This window comes from Cydia amplana, chromosome 11 (assembly GCF_948474715.1).
Source record: "Cydia amplana chromosome 11, ilCydAmpl1.1, whole genome shotgun sequence".
Classification (NCBI taxonomy): Eukaryota; Metazoa; Arthropoda; class Insecta; order Lepidoptera; family Tortricidae; genus Cydia; species Cydia amplana.
In genome coordinates, this window is record NC_086079.1 from 3173470 (window position 1) to 3196512 (window position 23043).

Sequence of the window (23043 nt, forward strand, 5' to 3'; positions counted from 1 at the left end):
CCTTGACACGTCAATACCACTTTGTCTATGACCGAGTTGCAAATCGTTTCAGAAAATTCAGTCCATATTTCGTGTACATGAAATTAAGAAGTGTAGTTATAGTGTTACAAATTGCTATAAAATTGAATTATTTTATTTCAGACAGTTTACGCGAGCTATTCTAACAATTTGTCTAAGTAGGGTACCGTCGCAGGATACAAAAAGTAAAACATAAATACAAATATTACAAAATGGAAACGTCACTTAGTTCCTGTGTTGTGATAATGTGTATAATGTTTTACGATTAAACAATGGCCAGTTAAAACATTCCTACGGTGATATAATACTGCGGATATTTTTAAAATAGTCAAACGTGATGTTTGTGCGCGTAGTCAATGAGATTTCAATATGAATTGGTTCGACACGTCTGGTTTGACGAGTCTGGCAAAGACGGCGCTGAAAGAGGCCCAAAAGACGCTGGACAAGGCTCTGGACATTCAGGACGAGAGCGGGGAGGAAGAAGAAGCGGCGGCGTCCACTTCTCAGATGAAATCTTCGCCAGGGGAAAGTGAAACGACCCCAAAAGACAACTCTGATTTCTTCGCTTCTTGGGGCCTCACAGTCAGCGCTGAAGGCCCTCAGGATGTCAACGAGCAGACAGTAGTCACCGAGAGCCCTTCTAAGGGATCTCAAAGCCTCTGGGGCTCTTTTGCAGGATCTTTCTTTGAACATGAAAAGATTTCTGAAACAGATACAGCTATTGTTCAACCTCCAAAAGCTAAGTCCATGAATGTGATTAATGACTCGAAATATGGCAGTGCTACAGACTTGTTCTCTAAAAGCCAGCTTGTTATGTCTGATGATACAGAGTTTGATGTTAAAAAGGTAAAAGATGAAGTCAAGGCAGATGAGAGACGTAATTCATCCCGCTCAAATAGATTATCACTGGTGTCTAGTAGAAATAGTTCTGATTCTGTTGAAGTATTGTCACAGAGTTTGAAGACTACTCCGGACTCTGAAGCTGCGTCCGTACACTCCATTTCTCACAGTAGTAGTGTTGGTCAGAAACTTAACTCCGAATCTGTGGAAATTTTACCAGACAGCCTTGTGAGTCCAAGCTCTATTGAATGTCTAGGTTTTGACAGTTATTCCAGTGATAAGAATAGCAGTACATCTTCTAATCTCTCACCTGGCGAGTTGAGTGACAAGAAATCCACACCAGTTGACAGAACAGAGAAGGCGGAGACTGCGGACAGTGTCAGTTTAGTTGCCGATGATGATGAAGACACCATGTCCTATAATTCCATCTCGGAATGCACAGCACCCACCGTTTTAGACACTGATGACAACCCTGTAAGTCCATTTCCGAAAAGAGAAGGCAAGAAGTTGTTAGAGAAAGAATTTATTCACTTAGATCCTCCATTGCTACCACAGAAAATGCAGATTAGTGAGAACTCTTCTAACGACGGATCCTGGTCTGATCGGACCTTGAACGCTGACAATGACAGTATGATTCTAGACGTCAATGTTGACGAGCCAAAGAAAGAGACTGAACCTGAAGATGTGCTTATGGAGAAATTAAGTGATTCATCTTCATTTTACAATGTAAATGTTTCCGGAGAAATGATTAGGTCTGAAAGCTCAGCTTTTGTTAATGTAAAGAAGCAGCAATGTAGCCAGTCTGATAAATCTGAGTCTCAAAAAAGCAGCGTTAAGGAGCGCACATCACCAACTAGCTCTGACAGCAAGAGTGACCTAGTCAAAATCGGTTCTGATCGTACCTCTGGCCATACTTCAGGCGATGAGCTTGAAACAACCACCTCATCCGACATTGAGATCATTCCAAGTCCAAACGGTGACAACCATGGCTTTCGTAACAGTCCTGCCAAATACAACTTTAAAAAATTTGACGGCACTACCTCACCAAACTTGGTTGATTTAGTCTTAGGAAAATCTTTAGCAACTAAAATCCGTGGGCATAATAGAGAATTATCCGAAGCATCAGTTCAAAGTAATACAAGTGATGACAGTAGTACAGAGAATGACCGGTTGATGCGCCGGTTGTGTGAAATGGCAGAAATATTGGAGGCCAGAGAGAACAGACTGATGGAAGTGAGTAGGAGTAATGCTGAGCTGGCGGAGAGTAATGCGGACTTGAAGACCCAAGTGGAGAGCTTGCTGGCGAAGCACGGGACGCACGAGGGTGGGGATATTAGTACGATCACGGAGGACTATACGCAGAGGATGTCCGCGTTGGAAAAGAAGTTCCAACAGGCCATAAGGGAAAAGGTAAGCAACATACTCGTAGGTACAGTCAGCAGCAATAGTTGCTATGCGGGCGAGGTTAAAATTATCTTGACGCGACTTTATTGTTAAGAGAATAAGAGCGCGTCAAGGTAATTTTGAACACCTCGCCCGCTTAGCAACTTCTGCTGCTGACTGTACATATAGCATCTGTTATAGACAGTAGCCAAGGCGGCCTTAGGGCGAGGCGCACACCGCGTGCAGGGCAGCCGAGCAGATTTTAACTAAGCACAAAAGACGAGCACCTCTCTCCCAGTAGACACGCAATGGTTGAGGCCATCCCTGACATTACCTACTTGGTTACAATTGTTAGGAATAATGCAATATTTATAGTGCTAATTATACCTATAACTCTTAGTATTTATTCGGTACAATTTTCCGCTAATCGATTTGTATCGATTAGCAATTAGTAAGTAACTAGTACTTATTATTATTTTTTCTAATAAAAATAATAATTTATAGATTGGCAATGTAGCTATTATTTTTTTACTTCTTTCGGTAGGTATTATTATTACTTATCTAAAACATCGATACGACCTTCAAACCTTCAAGAAAAGAGCGTACTCCCATCTTAAATGCCGGCAACGCGCTTGCAACCCTTCTGGTGTTGCGGGTGTCCATGGGCGGCGGTAATCGCTTACCATCAGGTGATCCGTCTGCTCGTTTGCCTCCTATATCATAAAAAAAAACATCGATAATCATGATCATGAATCATGAAGATCAAAGTTCTAATGAATATTATTTTTGTTTAGAATCAAGATATAACTGATATGAGACATGTAAGTACTCACGAACCAATTATATAACTTAGCCTATATAGGTCCCACTGCTGGGCACAGGCCTTCTCTCAGGCAGGAAAAGAATTGGGTCATAGATCCCACACTGGCCCAAAGCGCATTAGTTCCGAGAAACTCAATGAGTCAGTTCGGAAAGAGAAGAGTCGTGGAATGTATTGGGCCCCATACATTCCACGACTCTTTCCGCACAGACTATACGAGCCGAGGTTGGAACACTTGGAACCAATGCTCTCGCATACTGAGCGTACTAAATTCGTACGTAAGTGTGACAGGGAGGTAACACGTCGAACGTGGTTCGCGGTAGGCCCTCTGCTGTCTTTGCCATGATCTCTAGGTAGCTGCCCGACCGTTGACGAACGACGAGCAAGAACGTGTAGTTGTAGATCCCGTCAATCCCGTGCGATAAAAAAAGATGCATATAGGTTGGCAAGCCACTTCCGTCAGTAGAAAAAGGCGGCAAATTTAAAAAAAACGTAGGCGTCGGCTTGTCCTCGAATAGAAAATTTAAATTTCGGGTATTTTTCTACTGACAAAGTGGGTTCCAGATTAAGTATATATTCATCGTTCATATCTGACTATTAATATTGCCGGCGACCTTTTAAAAGAGAAAACATTGATATAGTTGGTCAAACGAAATTGACAGTAAATAAGAACAAAAAAAACTATAGGTATACTCATCCTTTTCTTTTGGGTGCTAGTACTATTGTAAGACAAAGACAGTATGATTCTCTCTGTCTATATTTGAAATGAGACAGTCCTTTGACAAACTGTAGTACTTTATAGTTTGTATTTTTTTCCCAGGACCAATTACGCAAGCAACTCGACAGCCTCAAATCCGACTCGTCCCGCAAAAACTCCTCCGAGCTAGAAAGCAGTTTGAAAGAGCGAGACGAAGTCATAGCGCAGATGCAAGAGGAAGGAGAGAAGCTAGCTCGTCAGCAATTACAGCATTCGAATATTATTAAGAAGTTGAGAGCGAAAGAGAAGGATAATGAGCAAGTTATTAAAGGACTCAGGTAAGGTTTAGAAATCACGTAGGGTAATCATCATCATCTTCCTCGCGTTGTCCCGGCTTTTACCACGGCTCATGGGAGCCTGGGGTCCGCTTTGCATCTAATCCCGAGAATTGGCGTAGGCACTAGTTTTTACGAAAGCGACCGCCATCTGACCTTCCAACCCAGAGGTTAAACTAGACCTTATTGGGATTAGTCCGGTTTCCTCACGATGTTTTCTTTCACCGAAAAGCGACTAGTAAATATCAAATGATATTTCGTACATAAGTTCCTTGGAGGATACAACTAAACGGAGTAGCCATTAACAGGCTTTCCCCTCTGTCGAAAATAGGCGGCCAACGGTCATACACAATGTATGGACTGACGTTTATCTGACATGGCTATTTTTACGTTACGCATACATTTGACGTTCCCCTCCCCCGCAAAAATCGGCAGACTGTTTTGTACAGAAAATTACAGACATGGCGTCTCCGTTTGATTATATCCTCCAAGATAAGTTCCGAAAATCTCATTGGTACGAGCCGGGGTTCGAACCCGCGACCCCCGGATTGAAAGTCGCATGCTCTTAACGTGACTATGACTAGGTACAGGTAGTTTTCTCGTATCTCAGTTGATACTGTAACTAGTAATTTTATTTCAGGGATAAAATAGCTGAACAAACTTCCGAATTAGATCGCCTAAAGAGGTCTATCGCTGCGAAAGAGGAGTTAGAAGTATCACAAATAGAGGTGGTGTACCGGCTTACCACGGCGAATAAGAAACTCGAGGTGGAGCTTGCTGAGGTAAAGTGAACTTTATTTATATATGTATAGAATCTTTACTGATTTACTAGATGGCGAATCGACTTGTGCCAAATAAGAATCACGAGGTAGAACTCGACCAGGTAATTTACACCATATATTATGGGTTTAGAGTTTAATTTACAGGATCATAAGCGAGCTCAGACTCTCCGATATTTCGTTAAAATACATATTTACCTTTTAGACTAACATGCATATAAATTTCATAAACTTAAAACTAAACAATATTTTGGCTCTTGTGTCGTATTCGGCAGTTTGCCCCGGAACTTCTGGAACACGATACCCTTCGGCCAAAAGTCGGGAGTACCTATATCTCATGGCGTGGCGTCTGTACTGAACTCAAATGGATTGTACATTCATAAATCTTATTGCAAAGCCATAAGAACCACTAACGTTCAGTCAAGAGTGTTACTGATAGTTTATTACGCATTAAAAATATACATTTGCGTAGATTTTATGTTAAGTACTTATTTGTTATTTTAATGAAATGTACCTACTTTGCGCAGAACTGTTTTACCACGAAGCGAGAATCAAATCAGTAAAAGTGTACATTACGTTACGTATCTAAATGCATTTTCCTTATCGTCACCACATTGTAACAATCATTGTTCAATTAGAAAAACGCTACAACTGAAATAAAATGCCATTTGGAATTGAATTTTAACTGAATGTGAATAAGTTTAAAGTTAAGTTGCGATGTGTTAAAAGATGTAATTTTTGTGTGCAGTGATTTATACAGCAGAAATGTTTCTATGTGTTGTTTAGACTGAAGGTCGACGAGTTAACAAATATGTTGTTTACAAGCCAACGTTTCAAAAATATGTTTACACGCCCTTATTTTCAGTGTCTTAGAGGCGTATTTTGCTTGGCTTGTAAAATGTTTGTGAACTAGATTTTACGATTACCAATTAAGTCTCGCATTTTATGAAGACCTGAGGGGCTACCGCGAAAACCGTTTTTCACAAATTGCGGGGATCGTTCTCTTTTACTCCAATGCAGGCGTAATTAGAGTGACAGAGAAAAATACCCGCAATTCGCTAACTTCGATTTTCGCGGTAGCCCTTCTGAATGGAAGGAATCGAAGCAACTTGCATTGGCACTCCGAATTGCACAAACAGATAATAAAGTATAAAAATTATTATTCATAAACGTGTTTCTTTATACAGTGTGTTGTTGAACGTGGCCTCTTTTTATGTTGTGATCAATGATATTATATAACCATAGATAGGTTATACTCATACTTGAGGAGCACAAAAAATACTTCCATATTTAATTCTGTGCCTACGAAGAAATCTGTTATTTTTGATTAGTTTTCTCATTACATCCATCTTTGTCACACTCGTTGTTAAACATAAGGTCGTCTCTTTCTCTTTCGGTGTGCGGGAGCTCGTTAGCACGTGCACATTTCTCGCTTGTCCAGCCGCGTCTAAAGGAAACTTGTCCAATTTGTCACAAGTTAAGCGCTTCAATTTTGGAACGCCTATAACCTATCTTGAGTTATAAATTATTGGTTGTGATACCTCTATTTTGAAGAGTTTTATGCACATGTTATTAAAGACATTTGTTTTGTATTTTAGAAGTTTTAAACTTTTTACATATACTCGTATGAAGTGTTGAAGTCTTGTCTCAAAAACGCACTGCATATTATATTGGGCAAGTTTCGTATCATTCGAAAGCTGGTGATTTAAGGAAGGAAGCCTTTTTATATGTTAGTATTTTATCGAATGTGGTTTTCGCTTATATTATAGTTAATTTTTTTAGCGTTAGAAAAAGACTAAGTACATGATCTTTACGTATCTTTTAAATGAAAAACGCTTTTTAAAAATCAGTAACTATTACTTATTAAAGCAAAATAATGTTAATAATCGTACATGATTCATAATTGTTACATATTTGCCGTGACTTATTTTTCAAAAGTGTTTTGCAATAAAAAGACACTGCGAGATTGTTTACCTTTTTTCTAATGGTAAAAAAATCTAACTATAGCTGGTCAAACAAATCTTGTCAGTAAAAAAAGGCGCGAAATTCAAATTTTCTATGGGACGATATCCCTTCGCGCCTACATTTTTCAAATTTGCCGCCTTTTTCTACTGACAAGATCTGCTTGACCAGCTATATATAAGTGACAAGATTTCTCGAAAAGGGCCCCTGATCAAGGTAAAGGTATAGAGACTAATTTAACATTTCCGCGATTATATCGTGAATTGTACGACGATTTCAGATAAGGATACGTTATCTTTTAAGTGCCGGCATCAAATAGTAAACCGATGTAATTATAATTAGACAGATAATTATCATTCGCTGGACTAGATGTAAGAATTAGATATTTTTTGTTTATAATTCAATATGTTTATGTATGTACATTTTGAAATTTTCATATCTTTGACCTGAAAATAACTTATTAAGCGCAGGAACGCTTAGGTATAAACCTATAATTTATATTACCTATATCGACACTTTTCATTTAGGTAAACTTGAATGTACATAATAATCTGTAGCTACATGTGTGATCCTGTAATTGGCTTTCCATCTCTTATTCATTTGGGATACTCTGTATAGCTTTTGGATCTCCAAAATATGTATTTCTGGGCTTGATAGCTGTTGGATCTCCAAAATATGTATTTCTGGGCTTGATAGTTACTGTTCATGTCTAAGTAATTTTATTTAGTTTCGTTAAATTTTAAATACAAAATGTCAACAACTGCGATATTTAAATTGAAACGAGCAACCTCCTACCAAATAACGTTTTTTTTTTTTAATTTGTTTATTTTAAAATTCAATTTCCAGACAAAATGCGCACTAGACGACGCGACCCAACGCCTCACCACGACCCGAGCGTCGCTCGAGGCGGCCAAGCGAGAGCTGGCCGACGTGGAGACAGAGCGAGTCGAGCTGCGCGCGCGCTGCGGCGCCGCGGCGCGCGCGCAGCGGGACGCCGACCAGGAGCGCGCCCTGGTGGAGACGCTGCAACAACAACTGGCTAGCTTGAGAGCGGAGGTGGTGCAAGGTCAGTGTTGCCTGGACGTGGAGACAGAGCGAGTCGAGCTGCGCGCGCGCTGCGGCGCCGCGGCGCGCGCGCAGCGGGACGCCGACCAGGAGCGCGCCCTGGTGGAGACGCTGCAACAACAACTGGCTAGCTTGAGAGCGGAGGTGGTGCAAGGTCAGTGTTGCCTGGACGTGGAGACAGAGCGAGTCGAGCTGCGCGCGCGCTGCGGCGCCGCGGCGCGCGCGCAGCGGGACGCCGACCAGGAGCGCGCCCTGGTGGAGACGCTGCAACAACAACTGGCTAGCTTGAGAGCGGAGGTGGTGCAAGGTCACTATCTTGCTCAGCGTAAAATAGTAACGGACAAATCGAATATTCTAGAAAAAAAAATGTTGAAAAAAAGTCTAAAAATAGGTAAATATTGGCTAGATAAAACGGTGGCAATTATATATTGTAGAAGTGTAGAGTACAAGTAGACAACTTCTCAAACGGGACCTTTCATAGGCTCCCAAATCAGCTATGAACCTTTAACTTGTTGTCCAATTAAAATTTCGCAGCCAAAATGAACTTTGAGTTTTAAAATTTAAATTTCTTTTAATTATATTAGATGACTCAATATCGCCTCGGCGGAAAGCAAATAATAATAATAATAATAATAATAAAGCCTTTTTATTTCCCAAATACATAATTTACAACGATTTTAGATTTTTAATTTTTTTTCTTAATTTATAGGGACCCCTCTTGTAGGGTATAGGCCTCCTCCAGATTCTGCCACCTCGTTCTGTCCTGGGCTGCTGTTAGCCAGCTTTTGACGACTAGAAAGCAAATATTAACCCTTAACCATTGCCGTACGAATGCGGTGTCGTCGTCAGTCGTTACGATGTTTCATTGGTTACGGATTAAACTAATTTGTAAAATTTTATCTACTATAGTCTGTTCGGAAAGAGAAGAGTCGTGGAATATATTGGGCCTCATACATTCCACGACTCTTCTTTTTCCGCATAGACTACTAGTTTGTGAATGTACGTATTGTTTACAGAGGAACGGCGCTGGGTGTCCCGCGAGGAAGCGCTGCGCCGCGAGTTAACCGAGGCGCGTGAGCTGTGCGCGGCGCTGGAGGCGCGCGCCGGCGCCGCGGCGGGCGGGGACGGCGCCGCGGCGCTGCTGGCGCAGCTCGCCGCGCTGCAGCGCTCCGCGCTCGAGAGGGACCAGGCCCATGTCAGCACTGTCAGGGGACTCAAGCAGCAAGTCGGTAAGACTCCTAGTGTAAGGCCTGAGTGGACGCTCGAGGCGCGCGAGCTGTGCGCGGCGCTGGAGGCGCGCGCCGGCGCCGCGGCGGGCGGGGACGGCGCCGCGGCGCTGCTGGCGCAGCTCGCCGCGCTGCAGCGCTCCGCGCTCGAGAGGGACCAGGCCCATGTCAGCACTGTCAGGGGACTCAAGCAGCAAGTCGGTAAGACTCCTAGTGTAAGGCCTGAGTGGACGCTCGAGGCGCGCGAGCTGTGCGCGGCGCTGGAGGCGCGCGCCGGCGCCGCGGCGGGCGGGGACGGCGCCGCGGCGCTGCTGGCGCAGCTCGCCGCGCTGCAGCGCTCCGCGCTCGAGAGGGACCAGGCCCATGTCAGCACTGTCAGGGGACTCAAGCAGCAAGTCGGTAAGACTCCTAGTGTAAGGCCTGAGTGGACGCTCGAGGCGCGCGAGCTGTGCGCCGCGCTGGAGGCGCGCGCCGGCGCCGCGGCGGGCGGGGACGGCGCCGCGGCGCTGCTGGCGCAGCTCGCCGCGCTGCAGCGCTCCGCGCTCGAGAGGGACCAGGCCCATGTCAGCACTGTCAGGGGACTCAAGCAGCAAGTCGGTAAGACTCCTAGTGTAAGGCCTGAGTGGACGCTCGAGGCGCACGAGCTGTGCGCCGCGCTGGAGGCGCGCGCCGGCGCCGCGGCGGGCGGGGACGGCGCCGCGGCGCTGCTGGCGCAGCTCGCCGCGCTGCAGCGCTCCGCGCTCGAGAGGGACCAGGCCCATGTCAGCACTGTCAGGGGACTCAAGCAGCAAGTCGGTAAGACTCCTAGTGTAAGGCCTGAGTGGACGCTCGAGGCGCACGAGCTGTGCGCGGCGCTGGAGGCGCGCGCCGGCGCCGCGGCGGGCGGGGACGGCGCCGCGGCGCTGCTGGCGCAGCTCGCCGCGCTGCAGCGCTCCGCGCTCGAGAGGGACCAGGCCCATGTCAGCACTGTCAGGGGACTCAAGCAGCAAGTCGGTAAGACTCCTAGTGTAAGGCCTGAGTGGACGCTCGAGGCGCACGAGCTGTGCGCCGCGCTGGAGGCGCGCGCCGGCGCCGCGGCGGGCGGGGACGGCGCCGCGGCGCTGCTGGCGCAGCTCGCCGCGCTGCAGCGCTCCGCGCTCGAGAGGGACCAGGCCCATGTCAGCACTGTCAGGGGACTCAAGCAGCAAGTCGGTAAGACTCCTAGTGTAAGGCCTGAGTGGACGCTCGAGGCGCACGAGCTGTGCGCGGCGCTGGAGGCGCGCGCCGGCGCCGCGGCGGGCGGGGACGGCGCCGCGGCGCTGCTGGCGCAGCTCGCCGCGCTGCAGCGCTCCGCGCTCGAGAGGGACCAGGCCCATGTCAGCACTGTCAGGGGACTCAAGCAGCAAGTCGGTAAGACTCCTAGTGTAAGGCCTGAGTGGACGCTCGAGGCGCACGAGCTGTGCGCGGCGCTGGAGGCGCGCGCCGGCGCCGCGGCGGGCGGGGACGGCGCCGCGGCGCTGCTGGCGCAGCTCGCCGCGCTGCAGCGCTCCGCGCTCGAGAGGGACCAGGCCCATGTCAGCACTGTCAGGGGACTCAAGCAGCAAGTCGGTAAGACTCCTAGTGTAAGGCCTGAGTGGACGCTCGAGGCGCACGAGCTGTGCGCCGCGCTGGAGGCGCGCGCCGGCGCCGCGGCGGGCGGGGACGGCGCCGCGGCGCTGCTGGCGCAGCTCGCCGCGCTGCAGCGCTCCGCGCTCGAGAGGGACCAGGCCCATGTCAGCACTGTCAGGGGACTCAAGCAGCAAGTCGGTAAGACTCCTAGTGTAAGGCCTGAGTGGACGCTCGAGGCGCACGAGCTGTGCGCCGCGCTGGAGGCGCGCGCCGGCGCCGCGGCGGGCGGGGACGGCGCCGCGGCGCTGCTGGCGCAGCTCGCCGCGCTGCAGCGCTCCGCGCTCGAGAGGGACCAGGCCCATGTCAGCACTGTCAGGGGACTCAAGCAGCAAGTCGGTAAGACTCCTAGTGTAAGGCCTGAGTGGACGCTCGAGGCGCGCGAGCTGTGCGCCGCGCTGGAGGCGCGCGCCGGCGCCGCGGCGGGCGGGGACGGCGCCGCGGCGCTGCTGGCGCAGCTCGCCGCGCTGCAGCGCTCCGCGCTCGAGAGGGACCAGGCCCATGTCAGCACTGTCAGGGGACTCAAGCAGCAAGTCGGTAAGACTCCTAGTGTAAGGCCTGAGTGGACGCTCGAGGCGCGCGAGCTGTGCGCGGCGCTGGAGGCGCGCGCCGGCGCCGCGGCGGGCGGGGACGGCGCCGCGGCGCTGCTGGCGCAGCTCGCCGCGCTGCAGCGCTCCGCGCTCGAGAGGGACCAGGCCCATGTCAGCACTGTCAGGGGACTCAAGCAGCAAGTCGGTAAGACTCCTAGTGTAAGGCCTGAGTGGACGCTCGAGGCGCGCGAGCTGTGCGCCGCGCTGGAGGCGCGCGCCGGCGCCGCGGCGGGCGGGGACGGCGCCGCGGCGCTGCTGGCGCAGCTCGCCGCGCTGCAGCGCTCCGCGCTCGAGAGGGACCAGGCCCATGTCAGCACTGTCAGGGGACTCAAGCAGCAAGTCGGTAAGACTCCTAGTGTAAGGCCTGAGTGGACGCTCGAGGCGCGCGAGCTGTGCGCCGCGCTGGAGGCGCGCGCCGGCGCCTCGGCGGGCGGGGACGGCGCCGCGGCGCTGCTGGCGCAGCTCGCCGCGCTGCAGCGCTCCGCGCTCGAGAGGGACCAGGCCCATGTCAGCACTGTCAGGGGACTCAAGCAGCAAGTCGGTAAGACTCTTAGTGTAAGGCCTGAGTGGACGCTCGAGGCGCGCGTGCAGCGGGGCGGGGCGTGCGGCGTGCATGTCAAACAAATGCAAACGTATAGGAGCGGCCTTAGTACACGCTGCTCAAATCACTTGGGAGCTCGACGCCACGCTGCACGCCCCGCCGAACGCTCCGCTTCGAGCGTCCACTCAGGCCTTACACTTAGTGGACGCTCGAAGCGGAGCGTTCGGCGGGGCGTGCAGCGTGTCGTCGGGGTCAGGAGTAACTTGAGCAGCGTGCACTAAGGCCGCTCCTATACGCTTGCATTTGTTTAACATGCACGCCGCACGCCCCGCCCCGCTGCACGCCCAACTCGAGCGTCCACTCGGGCCTTACACTTAGTGCCACTTGCACCATCCCACTAATCCGGGGTTAAGCGGTTAAACCTGGAGTCACCATGGTTCCCGGTACAATTTGACACCGGGTTGACGGTTTAACCGCCTAACCCCGGGTTAGTGGGATGGTGCAAGTGGGGCTTAGAAAATTATAATTATTGGCGCAATCGGTAGGATCGGCAGTGAAATGTATAACGTTATTGGGAGTGAGTGTTATATGGCACACTGTCTGAGTGCACTGGGGCCGGAAAGATAGAATCGATCGTGTAGTCAGTAGTCGTGCCAATATGACCGCAATTTTGTTTGTTTACATTATAACATAACAGCAGACTACAGCCAATACTAGTTTTTTGAACAATATGTGACGTTCCACGGCAAAAGGTACCTTATGGCACTTGGCGCTTACGTCGCATAGCGCCGCAATAATAATAGCGCGCGGTGGCGGAGCGGCGTTAATAATAGCGTAAGCGCCAATGGCCATAAGGTACCTTTACCCGTGGGACGTCACATACAGTCTTTCCACTATATGAACATTATATTTATATTTAAAGTGGAAAAATATTAATATGAATAAAACCAGAATGACTAAATTCTAACATCAATTTTAACTCCACAGCTGAAGCCGAAACGTCCCTAACCAAAGCCGTCGAACGCGAGCGCCTCTCCCGCGAAGAATTAGAAGAACTGACTCGACGCCTGGCCGCGTCTGAAGGCTTGCTGGACGACGCACAGAGCCGGCTGGACACTGTGACCAGCCAGTGTCGAGAACTGGTCGCTAGGGTCGACACACTAGAGGATGAACTGGCTAGGTAAGTGTGTGACGAGTTATAAGAACTGACTCTACGTCTTGCCGCCTCTGATTCTGAGGGCTGACGACGTACAGAGCTGACTGGATACAGTGACCAGCCAGTGTCGAGAACTGGTCGCTAGGGTCGACACACTAGAGGACGAACTGGCTAGGTAAGTGTGTGACGAGTTATAAGAACTGACTCTACGTCTTGCCGCCTCTGATTCTGAGGGCTGACGACGTACAGAGCTGACTGGATACAGTGACCAGCCAGTGTCGAGAACTGGTCACTAGGGTCGACACACTAGAGGATTAACTGGCTAGGTAAGTGTGTGACGAGTTGTGAGAACTGACTCGACGTCTTGCCGCCTCTGATTCTGAGGGCTGACGACGTACAGAGCTGACTGGATACAGTGACCAGCCAGTGTCGAGAACTAGTCGCTAGGGTCGACACACTAGAGGATGAACTGGCTAGGTAAGTGTGTGACGAGTTGTGAGAACTGACTCGACGTCTTGCCGCCTCTGATTCTGAGGGCTGACGACGTACAGAGCTGACTGGATACAGTGACCAGCCAGTGTCGAGAACTAGTCGCTAGGGTCGACACACTAGAGGACGAACTGGCTAGGTAAGTGTGTGACGAGTTGTGAGAACTGACTCGACGTCTTGCCGCCTCTGATTCTGAGGGCTGACGACGTACAGAGCTGACTGGATACAGTGACCAGCCAGTGTCGAGAACTGGTCGCTAGGGTCGACACACTAGAGGACGAACTGGCTAGGTAAGTGTGTGACGAGTTATAAGAACTGACTCTACGTCTTACCGCCTCTGATTCTGAGGGCTGACGACGTACAGAGCTGACTGGATACAGTGACCAGCCAGTGTCGAGAACTGGTCGCTAGGGTCGACACACTAGAGGATGAACTGGCTAGGTAAGTGTGTGACGAGTTGTGAGAACTGACTCGACGTCTTGCCGCCTCTGATTCTGAGGGCTGACGACGTACAGAGCTGACTGGATACAGTGACCAGCCAGTGTCGAGAACTGGTCGCTAGGGTCGACACACTAGAGGACGAACTGGCTAGGTAAGTGTGTGACGAGTTGTGAGAACTGACTCGACGTCTTGCCGCCTCTGAAGGCTGACGACGCACAGAACCGACTGGACACTGACTAGCCAGTGTCGAGAACTGGTCACTAGGGTGGACACACTAGAGGATGAACTGGCTAGGTACGTGTGTGACGAGTTATAAAAACTGACTCGACGACTGACCGCCTCTGAAGGCTTACTGGACGACGCACAGAGCCGGCTGGACACTGTGACCAGCCAGTGTCGAGAACTGGTCACTAGGGTCGACACACTAGAGGATTAACTGGCTAGGTAAGTGTGTGACGAGCTGTAAGAACTAACTCGACGACTGGCCGCGTCTGAAGGCTTACTGGACGACACTGTGACCAGCCAGTGTCGACCCTAGACACACTAGAGGATGAACTGACTAGGTAAGTGTGTGACAAGTTATAAGAACTGACTCGACGACTGGCCGCGTCTGAAGGCTTGCTGGACGACGCACAGAGCCGGCTGGACACTATGACTAGCCAGTGTCGAGAACTGGTCGCTAGGGTCGACACACTAGAGGACGAACTGGCTAGGTAAGTGTGTGACGAGTTGTGAGAACTGACTCGACGTCTTGCCGCCTCTGATTCTGAGGGCTGACGACGTACAGAGCTGACTGGATACAGTGACCAGCCAGTGTCGAGAACTGGTCGCTAGGGTGGACACACTAGAGGATGAACTGGCTAGGTACGTGTGTGACGAGTTATAAAAACTGACTCGACGACTGGCTACGTCTGAAGGCTGACGACGCACAGAGCCGGCTGGACACTGTGACTAGCCAGTGTCGAGAACTGGTCGCTAGGGTCGACACACTAGAGGATGAACTGGCTAGGTACGTGTGTGACGAGTTATAAAAACTGACTCGACGACTGGCTGCGTCTGAAGGCTGACGACGCACAGAGCCGGCTGGACACTGTGACTAGCCAGTGTCGAGAACTGGTCGCTAGAGTCGACACACTAGAGGACGAACTGGCTAGGTAAGTGTGTGACGAGTTGTGAGAACTGACTCGACGTCTTGCCGCCTCTGATTCTGAGGGCTGACGACGTACAGAGCTGACTGGATACAGTGACCAGCCAGTGTCGAGAACTGGTCGCTAGGGTCGACACACTAGAGGATGAACTGGCTAGGTAAGTGTGTGACGAGTTATAAGAACTGACTCGACGACTGGCTGCGTCTAAAGGCTTACTGAACGACGCACAGAGCCGACTGGACATAGTGACCAGCCAGTGATGAGAACTGGTCGCTAGGGTCGACACACTAGAGGATTAACTGGCTAGGTAAGTGTGTGACGAGCTGTAAGAACTAACTCGACGACTGGCCGCGTCTGAAGGCTTACTGGACGACACTGTGACCAGCCAGTGTCGACCCTAGACACACTAGAGGATGAACTGGCTAGGTAAGTGTGTGACAAGTTATAAGAACTGACTCGACGACTGGCTGCGTATGAAGGCTTACTGGACGACGCACAGAGCCGACTGGACACTGTGACTAGCCAGTGTCGAGAACTGGTCGCTAGGGTCGACACACTAGAGGACGAACTGGCTAGGTAAGTGTGTGACGAGTTGTGAGAACTGACTCGACGTCTTGCCGCCTCTGATTCTGAGGGCTGACGACGTACAGAGCTGACTGGATACAGTGACCAGCCAGTGTCGAGAACTGGTCGCTAGGGTCGACACACTAGAGGATGAACTGGCTAGGTAAGTGTGTGACGAGTTATAAGAACTGACTCGACGACTGGCTGCGTCTAAAGGCTTACTGAACGACGCACAGAGCCGACTGGACATAGTGACCAGCCAGTGATGAGAACTGGTCGCTAGGGTCGACACACTAGAGGATGAACTGGCTAGGTAAGTGTGTGACGAGTTATAAGAACTGACTCTACGTCTTGCCGCCTCTGATTCTGAGGGCTGACGACGTACAGAGCTGACTGGATACAGTGACCAGCCAGTGTCGAGAACTGGTCACTAGGGTCGACACACTAGAGGATGAACTGGCTAGGTACGTGTGTGACGAGTTATAAAAACTGACTCGACGACTGGCTGCGTCTGAAGGCTTACGGGACGACGCACAGATCTGACTGGACACTGACTAGCCAGTGTCGAGAACTGGTCGCTAGGGTCGACACACTAGAGGATGAACTGGCTAGGTAAGTGTGTGACGAGTTATAAGAACTGACTCGACGACTGGCTGCGTCTGAAGGCTTACGGGACGACGCACAGATCTGACTGGACACTGACTAGCCAGTGTCGAGAACTGGTCACTAGGGTCGACACACTAGAGGATGAACTGGCTAGGTACGTGTGTGACGAGTTATAAAAACTGACTCGACGACTGGCTGCGTCTGAAGGCTTACGGGACGACGCACAGATCTGACTGGACACTGACTAGCCAGTGTCGAGAACTGGTCGCTAGGGTCGACACACTAGATGACTAGAGGATGAACTGGCTAGGTAAGTGTGTGACGAATGGACGAGCTAGTTAGATAAGTAACAAGAGCTACCTCGACACCTGGCCGCCTCTGAAGGCTTACTGGACGACGCACAGAGCCGGTTGGACACTGTGACCAGCCAGTGTCGAGAACTGGTCGCTAGGGTCGACACACTAGAGGATGAACTGGCTAGGTAAGTGTGTGACGAGTTAAAACTGTTAATCCGACTGCTGGGCTCTTTAAATAATATCTTTAAATAGGGTATTCTCCTACTAGTCAAATCAGTATGTCATCAATATGTCAAAACGATTTGCTTATATGGAATTTATATGAAACATTACATCGCGACGTCACGGGTAACTCACCTACTTTTTGTATTTCTATCCGATTTATTAAATAGAAGTTGTGTTTAAAAATAACTGCTATCTATGTTTTTCTAATAATTATCTGGTGCTTTATTTCATGCTTGGTGTCAAATAATTTATTTTAAATAGAGTATTATCATCCCTATTATCATTCTCAGTAAATCCAGAGAGCTGACGCGAGTGAAGGAAGATACAAGCAAGCAGATAGCAGAGTTGCGGCAACAGCTGGCCACCGCTGAGACTGCCCTAGCCACTGCCCAGAATGCCTTGGAGACGGAGAAGAAACGAAACGCTATTCTACAGGTAAATTCCAAAAAATGTTTTTGGCAAAAATTTAATTTTTGGTACAAGCTTTTATCGCTGACTGTATTTTTCTTACGACAGACAACTAATACTCATCGAGACAATTCTCAAAACCCCTAACACAATTAGGTTGCGTTGTTTCATCACAGAGTGCCTATGGCCACCTCTTGTCTCCATCATCAGATCAGCTCGATGGTACCATAATATTGCATTGTCACCCGACTTACATGTGTATGCAAAATTTCAGCTCAATCGGAAACCGGGAAGTGGATCAAATTTAACTTGCAAGATTTGATTACAGAAACACAGACAGGTGATAGTAAATAAAAGCTTGTAATTACTTACTTCCTGGTTACATACTGAGTAGCATCTGGCAAGAAAACTTAACCATGATACTTATGACTATACGAGTAACAAACGTCTGATAAATTTTGTCTCTTTCATACATACAAAAATGTCAAAATGACGGATCTAATGATTATAAACGACATGTTAGATTGGACCGACGTAATGATAATGCCACGAATGTTTTTCAGGAGCAAGTTTCGTGTCGCGGCGACATTAGCCCGCCGCATTCCGTGGCTTCCGACACGCTGTCTTCATCCTTATGGGCTTCGGTAAGTCTTTCCTATCTTTTTCAACGTAATTCTATATTAAGTAAAGAGTTTTGTAAACGGAATATAGGATTTTGTCGTACCTATCGCATTTTTGTTTCGTAGCGTAACGGGCACAGACTTGGTCTTTGACTAAAGCTCAGAAGTCCAAATAAGTCCGGGGTTTGCCAACGAGCCATGGAGCGGAGCATATTAGGTGTCAAATTGGTGGATTCGAACCCAAATCGTCGATGTAGCTCGGGAAGCGGCCAAACTAAGATGGGCTCTTTGGGAAAATTAAAAAAAAAAAAAAAAAAGATTAATCGTGTGCTGAAAAACGTTGACCTAATTTTCACATTACACATTACGTCATATTTTGCACGGATTGAGGTGGGATTTATTTTAGAGGACATGATAAAAACATACCGAATTTGGATGTTTTGTCGAAAAATAAAATGTGACGTTGCATGGGAAAAGGTACCTTATGGCGGCTATAGTATTGGAGCGGCGTTAATAATAGCGTAAGCGCCAACCGCCATAAGGTAGCTTTACCCGTGTTACGTCACTTATTGAATGAGTCTAGCTACGTACAGTAGTCGAATGAAAAAACAATGTAAAAACAAGATAAGTTTTTAAATTTCGAATATGCCACAAGGTAACGAGCTCCCAGGTCTTTTATCGTCACATCTGTTGAATGAGTTGTGGGGCAAAATCGCTACAGAGTGGGAGTCCGAAAACTCAAATCGGGGGTTTGGTAGAACTAGACTCCTTTTTAAAGGAGGGGCCAGGCACAGATATCTGTGAAGAAATAGGGATTATTACTATGGTGTTACTGCAATGGTTAGCCGCCAGAGCACAACACTAGCGCCTTTCGTAAACCATAGATTAACTTATACATATACTGTGCCTTAAACTGTTTTTTGACAAGTTTTCACAGACAATAAAATATGACATTGATACATCCATGCGGTTTGTTTACAAAGGGCCTAACGGGAAACGCGAAATCGAAACTCAGCTATCTGCCTCTTTATCGCTCGTATATGCAAGAGTGATAGAGAGGCTAGATAACAAAATTTCGACTCTCTCGTTTTGCGGTAGACCCTTAGATTGTGGAAATGGCGCCCTCTGCGTAGAGTTTCGCGTAATATTCCTTATATTGGGGGGAGGCCTTTGCCCAATATAGGGAATACATAAGGCTCCAAATAAACGTAACGAAACAATAGGCTACATGACTAATTTTGTTTATGGTATCAATCGATCGGGTTTGTTTTTAGGATCAAATGTCTATATGGGACCCATTGCATTAAAGTAACACAAAAGTCAGAAATTGTAGTCAAAGTCGCACTTCACTCGCGAAACGCCCTATACAAAACGGCCAGAGGCCGTGACGTCATCGCCCATCTTGTAGTATGGACAAAACAAGAAAATTGCGTTTTTGTCGGTGAAATATTGCGTTTATGTATATAGTTGCTATACAATATTCTTTTTGGATGAAATGTAAGGAATCGAATGGTACCCTTACTTTTATCGTTTTTGGAAGTTAAAAAAAACTTAAACTTTGAAACTTTCAGGTCCTGTAATTTTGTAATTTTTCAATATTTTATTTTAATACCCACATTATTGTGATAAATTGCTCGTTTGCTATCTATTTTACTAGATTTTGTTATAAAATTCAACATGTGTCATCATCCCTATTTGAAACGTATTCAGGAGGACACGGGGCGTGCCACCCCCACTGGCGCCGGTGTGGTGACGTGCGCGGCGGGCGTGGAGGAGCTGCTCGCGCAGCTGCAGCGCCGCGACGGCGAGCTGCGCGCCGCGCATGCGCGCGCGCTGCAGCTCAGCGCCGAGCGCGACACGCTCAGAGACCATGTCGCCTCGCTCCGAGCGAGACTGGACGACTACCAGGTGATGTAGCGACGATAACAGGACACGGGGCGTGCCACCCCCACTGACGCGTGGTAACGTGCGCGCCGCGCATGCGCGCGCGCTGCAGCTCAGCGCCGAGCGCGACACGCTCAGAGACCATGTCGCCTCGCTCCGAGCGAGACTGGACGACTACCAGGTGATGTAGCGACGATAACAGGACACGGGGCGTGCCACCCCCACTGACGCGTGGTAACGTGCGCGCCGCGCATGCGCGCGCGCTGCAGCTCAGCGCCGAGCGCGACACGCTCAGAGACCATGTCGCCTCGCTCCGAGCGAGACTGGACGACTACCAGGTGATGTAGCGACGATAACAGGACACGGGGCGTGCCACCCCCACTGACGCGTGGTAACGTGCGCGCCGCGCATGCGCGCGCGCTGCAGCTCAGCGCCGAGCGCGACACGCTCAGAGACCATGTCGCCTCGCTCCGAGCGAGACTGGACGACTACCAGGTGATGTAGCGACGATAACAGGACACGGGGCGTGCCACCCCCACTGACGCGTGGTAACGTGCGCGCCGCGCATGCGCGCGCGCTGCAGCTCAGCGCCGAGCGCAACACGCTCAGAGACCATGTCGCCTCGCTCCGAGCGAGACGACGATTACCAGGTGATGTAGCGACGATTATCAGGACACGGGGCGTGCCACCCCCACTGACGCGTGGTGACGTGCGCGCCGCGCATGCGCGCGCGCTGCAGCTCAGCGCCGAGCGCAACACGCTCAGAGACCACGTCGCCTCGCTCCGAGCGAGACTGGACGATTACCAGGTGATGTAGCGACGATTATCAGGACACGGGGCGTGCCACCCCCACTGACGCGTGGTGACGTGCGCGCCGCGCATGCGCGCGCTGCAACTCAGCGCCGAGCGCAACACGCTCAGAGACCATGTCGCCTCGCTCCGAGCGAGACTGGACGATTACCAGGTGATGTAGCGACGATAACAGGACACGGGGCGTGCCACCCTCACTGACGCGTGGTGACGTGCGCGCCGCGCATGCGCGCGCGCTGCAGCTCAGCGCCGAGCGCAGCACGCTCAGAGACCACGTCGCCTCGCTCCGAGCGAGACTGGACGACTACCAGGTGATGTAGCGACGATTATCAGGACACGGGGCGTGCCACCCTCACTGGCGCTGGTGTGGTGAGGTGACGTGCTGCAACTCAGCGCTGGACGCAACACGCTGAGACCATGTCTCCTCGCTGAGAGCGAGACTGGACGATTATCAGGTGATTTATCTATGCCGTGTCCAAGAAATTCTCGCTTATCATTTATCATTGCCACCCGATTAGACTCGCAGGTCGATTAGAGTCGACTAGTCAATCTCACAGTTACAACGATGATTGGGAACTGCGCGCCGTGCATGCGCGCGCGCTGCAACTGCGCTGAACGCAACACGCTCAGAGACCATGTAGCCTCGCTGAGAGCGAGACTGGACGATTACCAGGTATAGTGTAAATCTTTTGAACTAGAGCTAGTTTCAAAAAGTCTCAAGAATACAATACCATGAGTGGTAAAGTAAACAACAAATTAGGATAACTATACCTCGTAGTAAAAGCAGATTATAACCGCCTTGAAATGTTAGTATAGATTAACGACTATTTCTTTAAACAATAGACTACAAAATACACTTAACTAAATAATGGCTAACATAACTTTTTATGAATTTTGCACCAGACTACTTCCCTGACGTGGCTAAGGTGGATATGACTTTACAAAAGATTGAATATGATATTATCTTTTTAGACCATTTTAACCCCATCCAACAAGGAATAAGGTTAAAAATTCAATATACATGCAATGTGCTTGTAACTTATTTTGTAAGTAAACAAAACAAGAACAAAAGCAGATAATAGGATTAAATAAATAAATAAATAAATAAATATTATAGGACTTTCTTACACAAATTGACTAAGCCCCACAGTAAGCTCAAGAAGGCTTGTGTTGAGGGTACTCAGACAACGATAAATATAATATACAAATACTTAAATACATAGAAAACAACCATGACTCAGGAACATCATTCTCATTGTGCTCATCACACAAATAAATGCCCTTACTGGGATTCGAACCCAGGACCGCGGCTTCACAGGCAGGGTCACTACCCACTAGGCCAGACCGGTCGTCAATATTGTAATAAAACAATGCCATTGTTAGTACAGGTAAAGTGAACAAGCTCAGTTCAAAAAAATTGTACTATAATATCACATCAGGAAACTGGTGGACACGTAGGTGTGATTACTCTACAACAATGGAGGTACTTGCAGGTTGATTTGACTCAACACAATTAGGTTTCCAATAACTTAAAATAAACGCATTACGAGAAATATTGCACGCATACAATAAATTTGTTCTAACCGCTAAATAACCATTTTTCACATCAATCTATCTTATTACAGAGCGTCCAAGAGCAATACGACGCCCTCCTACAAATGTACGGCGAGAAAGAGGAGCAGTTAGAAGAGCTGCGTCTAGACCTGCAGGACGTGACGCAGCTGTACAAGGCGCAGCTGGACGAACTGGTCGCGCTCAAGCGCAGGTAGCCATCGCCACCGGCCGGCCCGTCTTAGACCACTCCCACGTTATACCACAGAATAAGTAAGACCTGCGTCTAGACCTGCAGGACGTGACGCAGCTGTACAAGGCGCAGCTGGACGAACTGGTCGCGCTCAAGCGCAGGTAGCCATCGCCACCGGCCGGCCCGTCTTAGACCACTCCCACGTTATACCACAGAATAAGTAAGACCTGCGTCTAGACCTGCAGGACGTGACGCAGCTGTACAAGGCGCAGCTGGACGAACTGGTCGCGCTCAAGCGCAGGTAGCCATCGGCAGCGGCCGGCCCGTCTTAGACCACTCCCACGTTATACCACAGAATAAGTAAGAGCTGCGTCTAGACCTGCAGGACGTGACGCAGCTGTACAAGGCGCAGCTGGACGAACTGGTCGCGCTCAAGCGCAGGTAGCCATCGGCAGCGGCCGGCCCGTCTTAGACCACTCCCACGTTATACCACAGAATAAGTAAGAGCTGCGTCTAGACCTGCAGGACGTGACGCAGCTGTACAAGGCGCAGCTGGACGAACTGGTCGCGCTCAAGCGTAGGTAGCCATCGGCAGCGGCCGGCCCGTCTTAGACCACTCCCACGTTATACCACAGAATAAGTAAGAGCTGCGTCTAGACCTGCAGGACGTGACGCAGCTGTACAAGGCGCAGCTGGACGAACTGGTCGCGCTCAAGCGCAGGTAGCCATCGGCAGCGGCCGGCCCGTCTTAG

General features: G+C 49.5%; 1 protein-coding gene across 1 annotated transcript; it reads left to right on the forward strand.

The window, feature by feature from the left end:
* Positions 1-14: 14 nt before the first annotated feature.
* On the forward strand, positions 15-22316 carry LOC134652024 (TATA element modulatory factor). The gene is made up of 10 exons (XM_063507176.1): positions 15-2268; positions 3882-4096; positions 4734-4875; positions 7681-7900; positions 8916-9128; positions 12888-13080; positions 17116-17260; positions 17797-17877; positions 19567-19761; positions 22173-22316. The coding sequence occupies exons 1-10, from the start codon at positions 388-390 to the stop codon at positions 22314-22316; spliced, it is 3429 nt and encodes a 1142-aa protein (XP_063363246.1). The 5' UTR covers positions 15-387.
* The last annotated feature ends 727 nt before the right edge of the window (positions 22317-23043 follow it).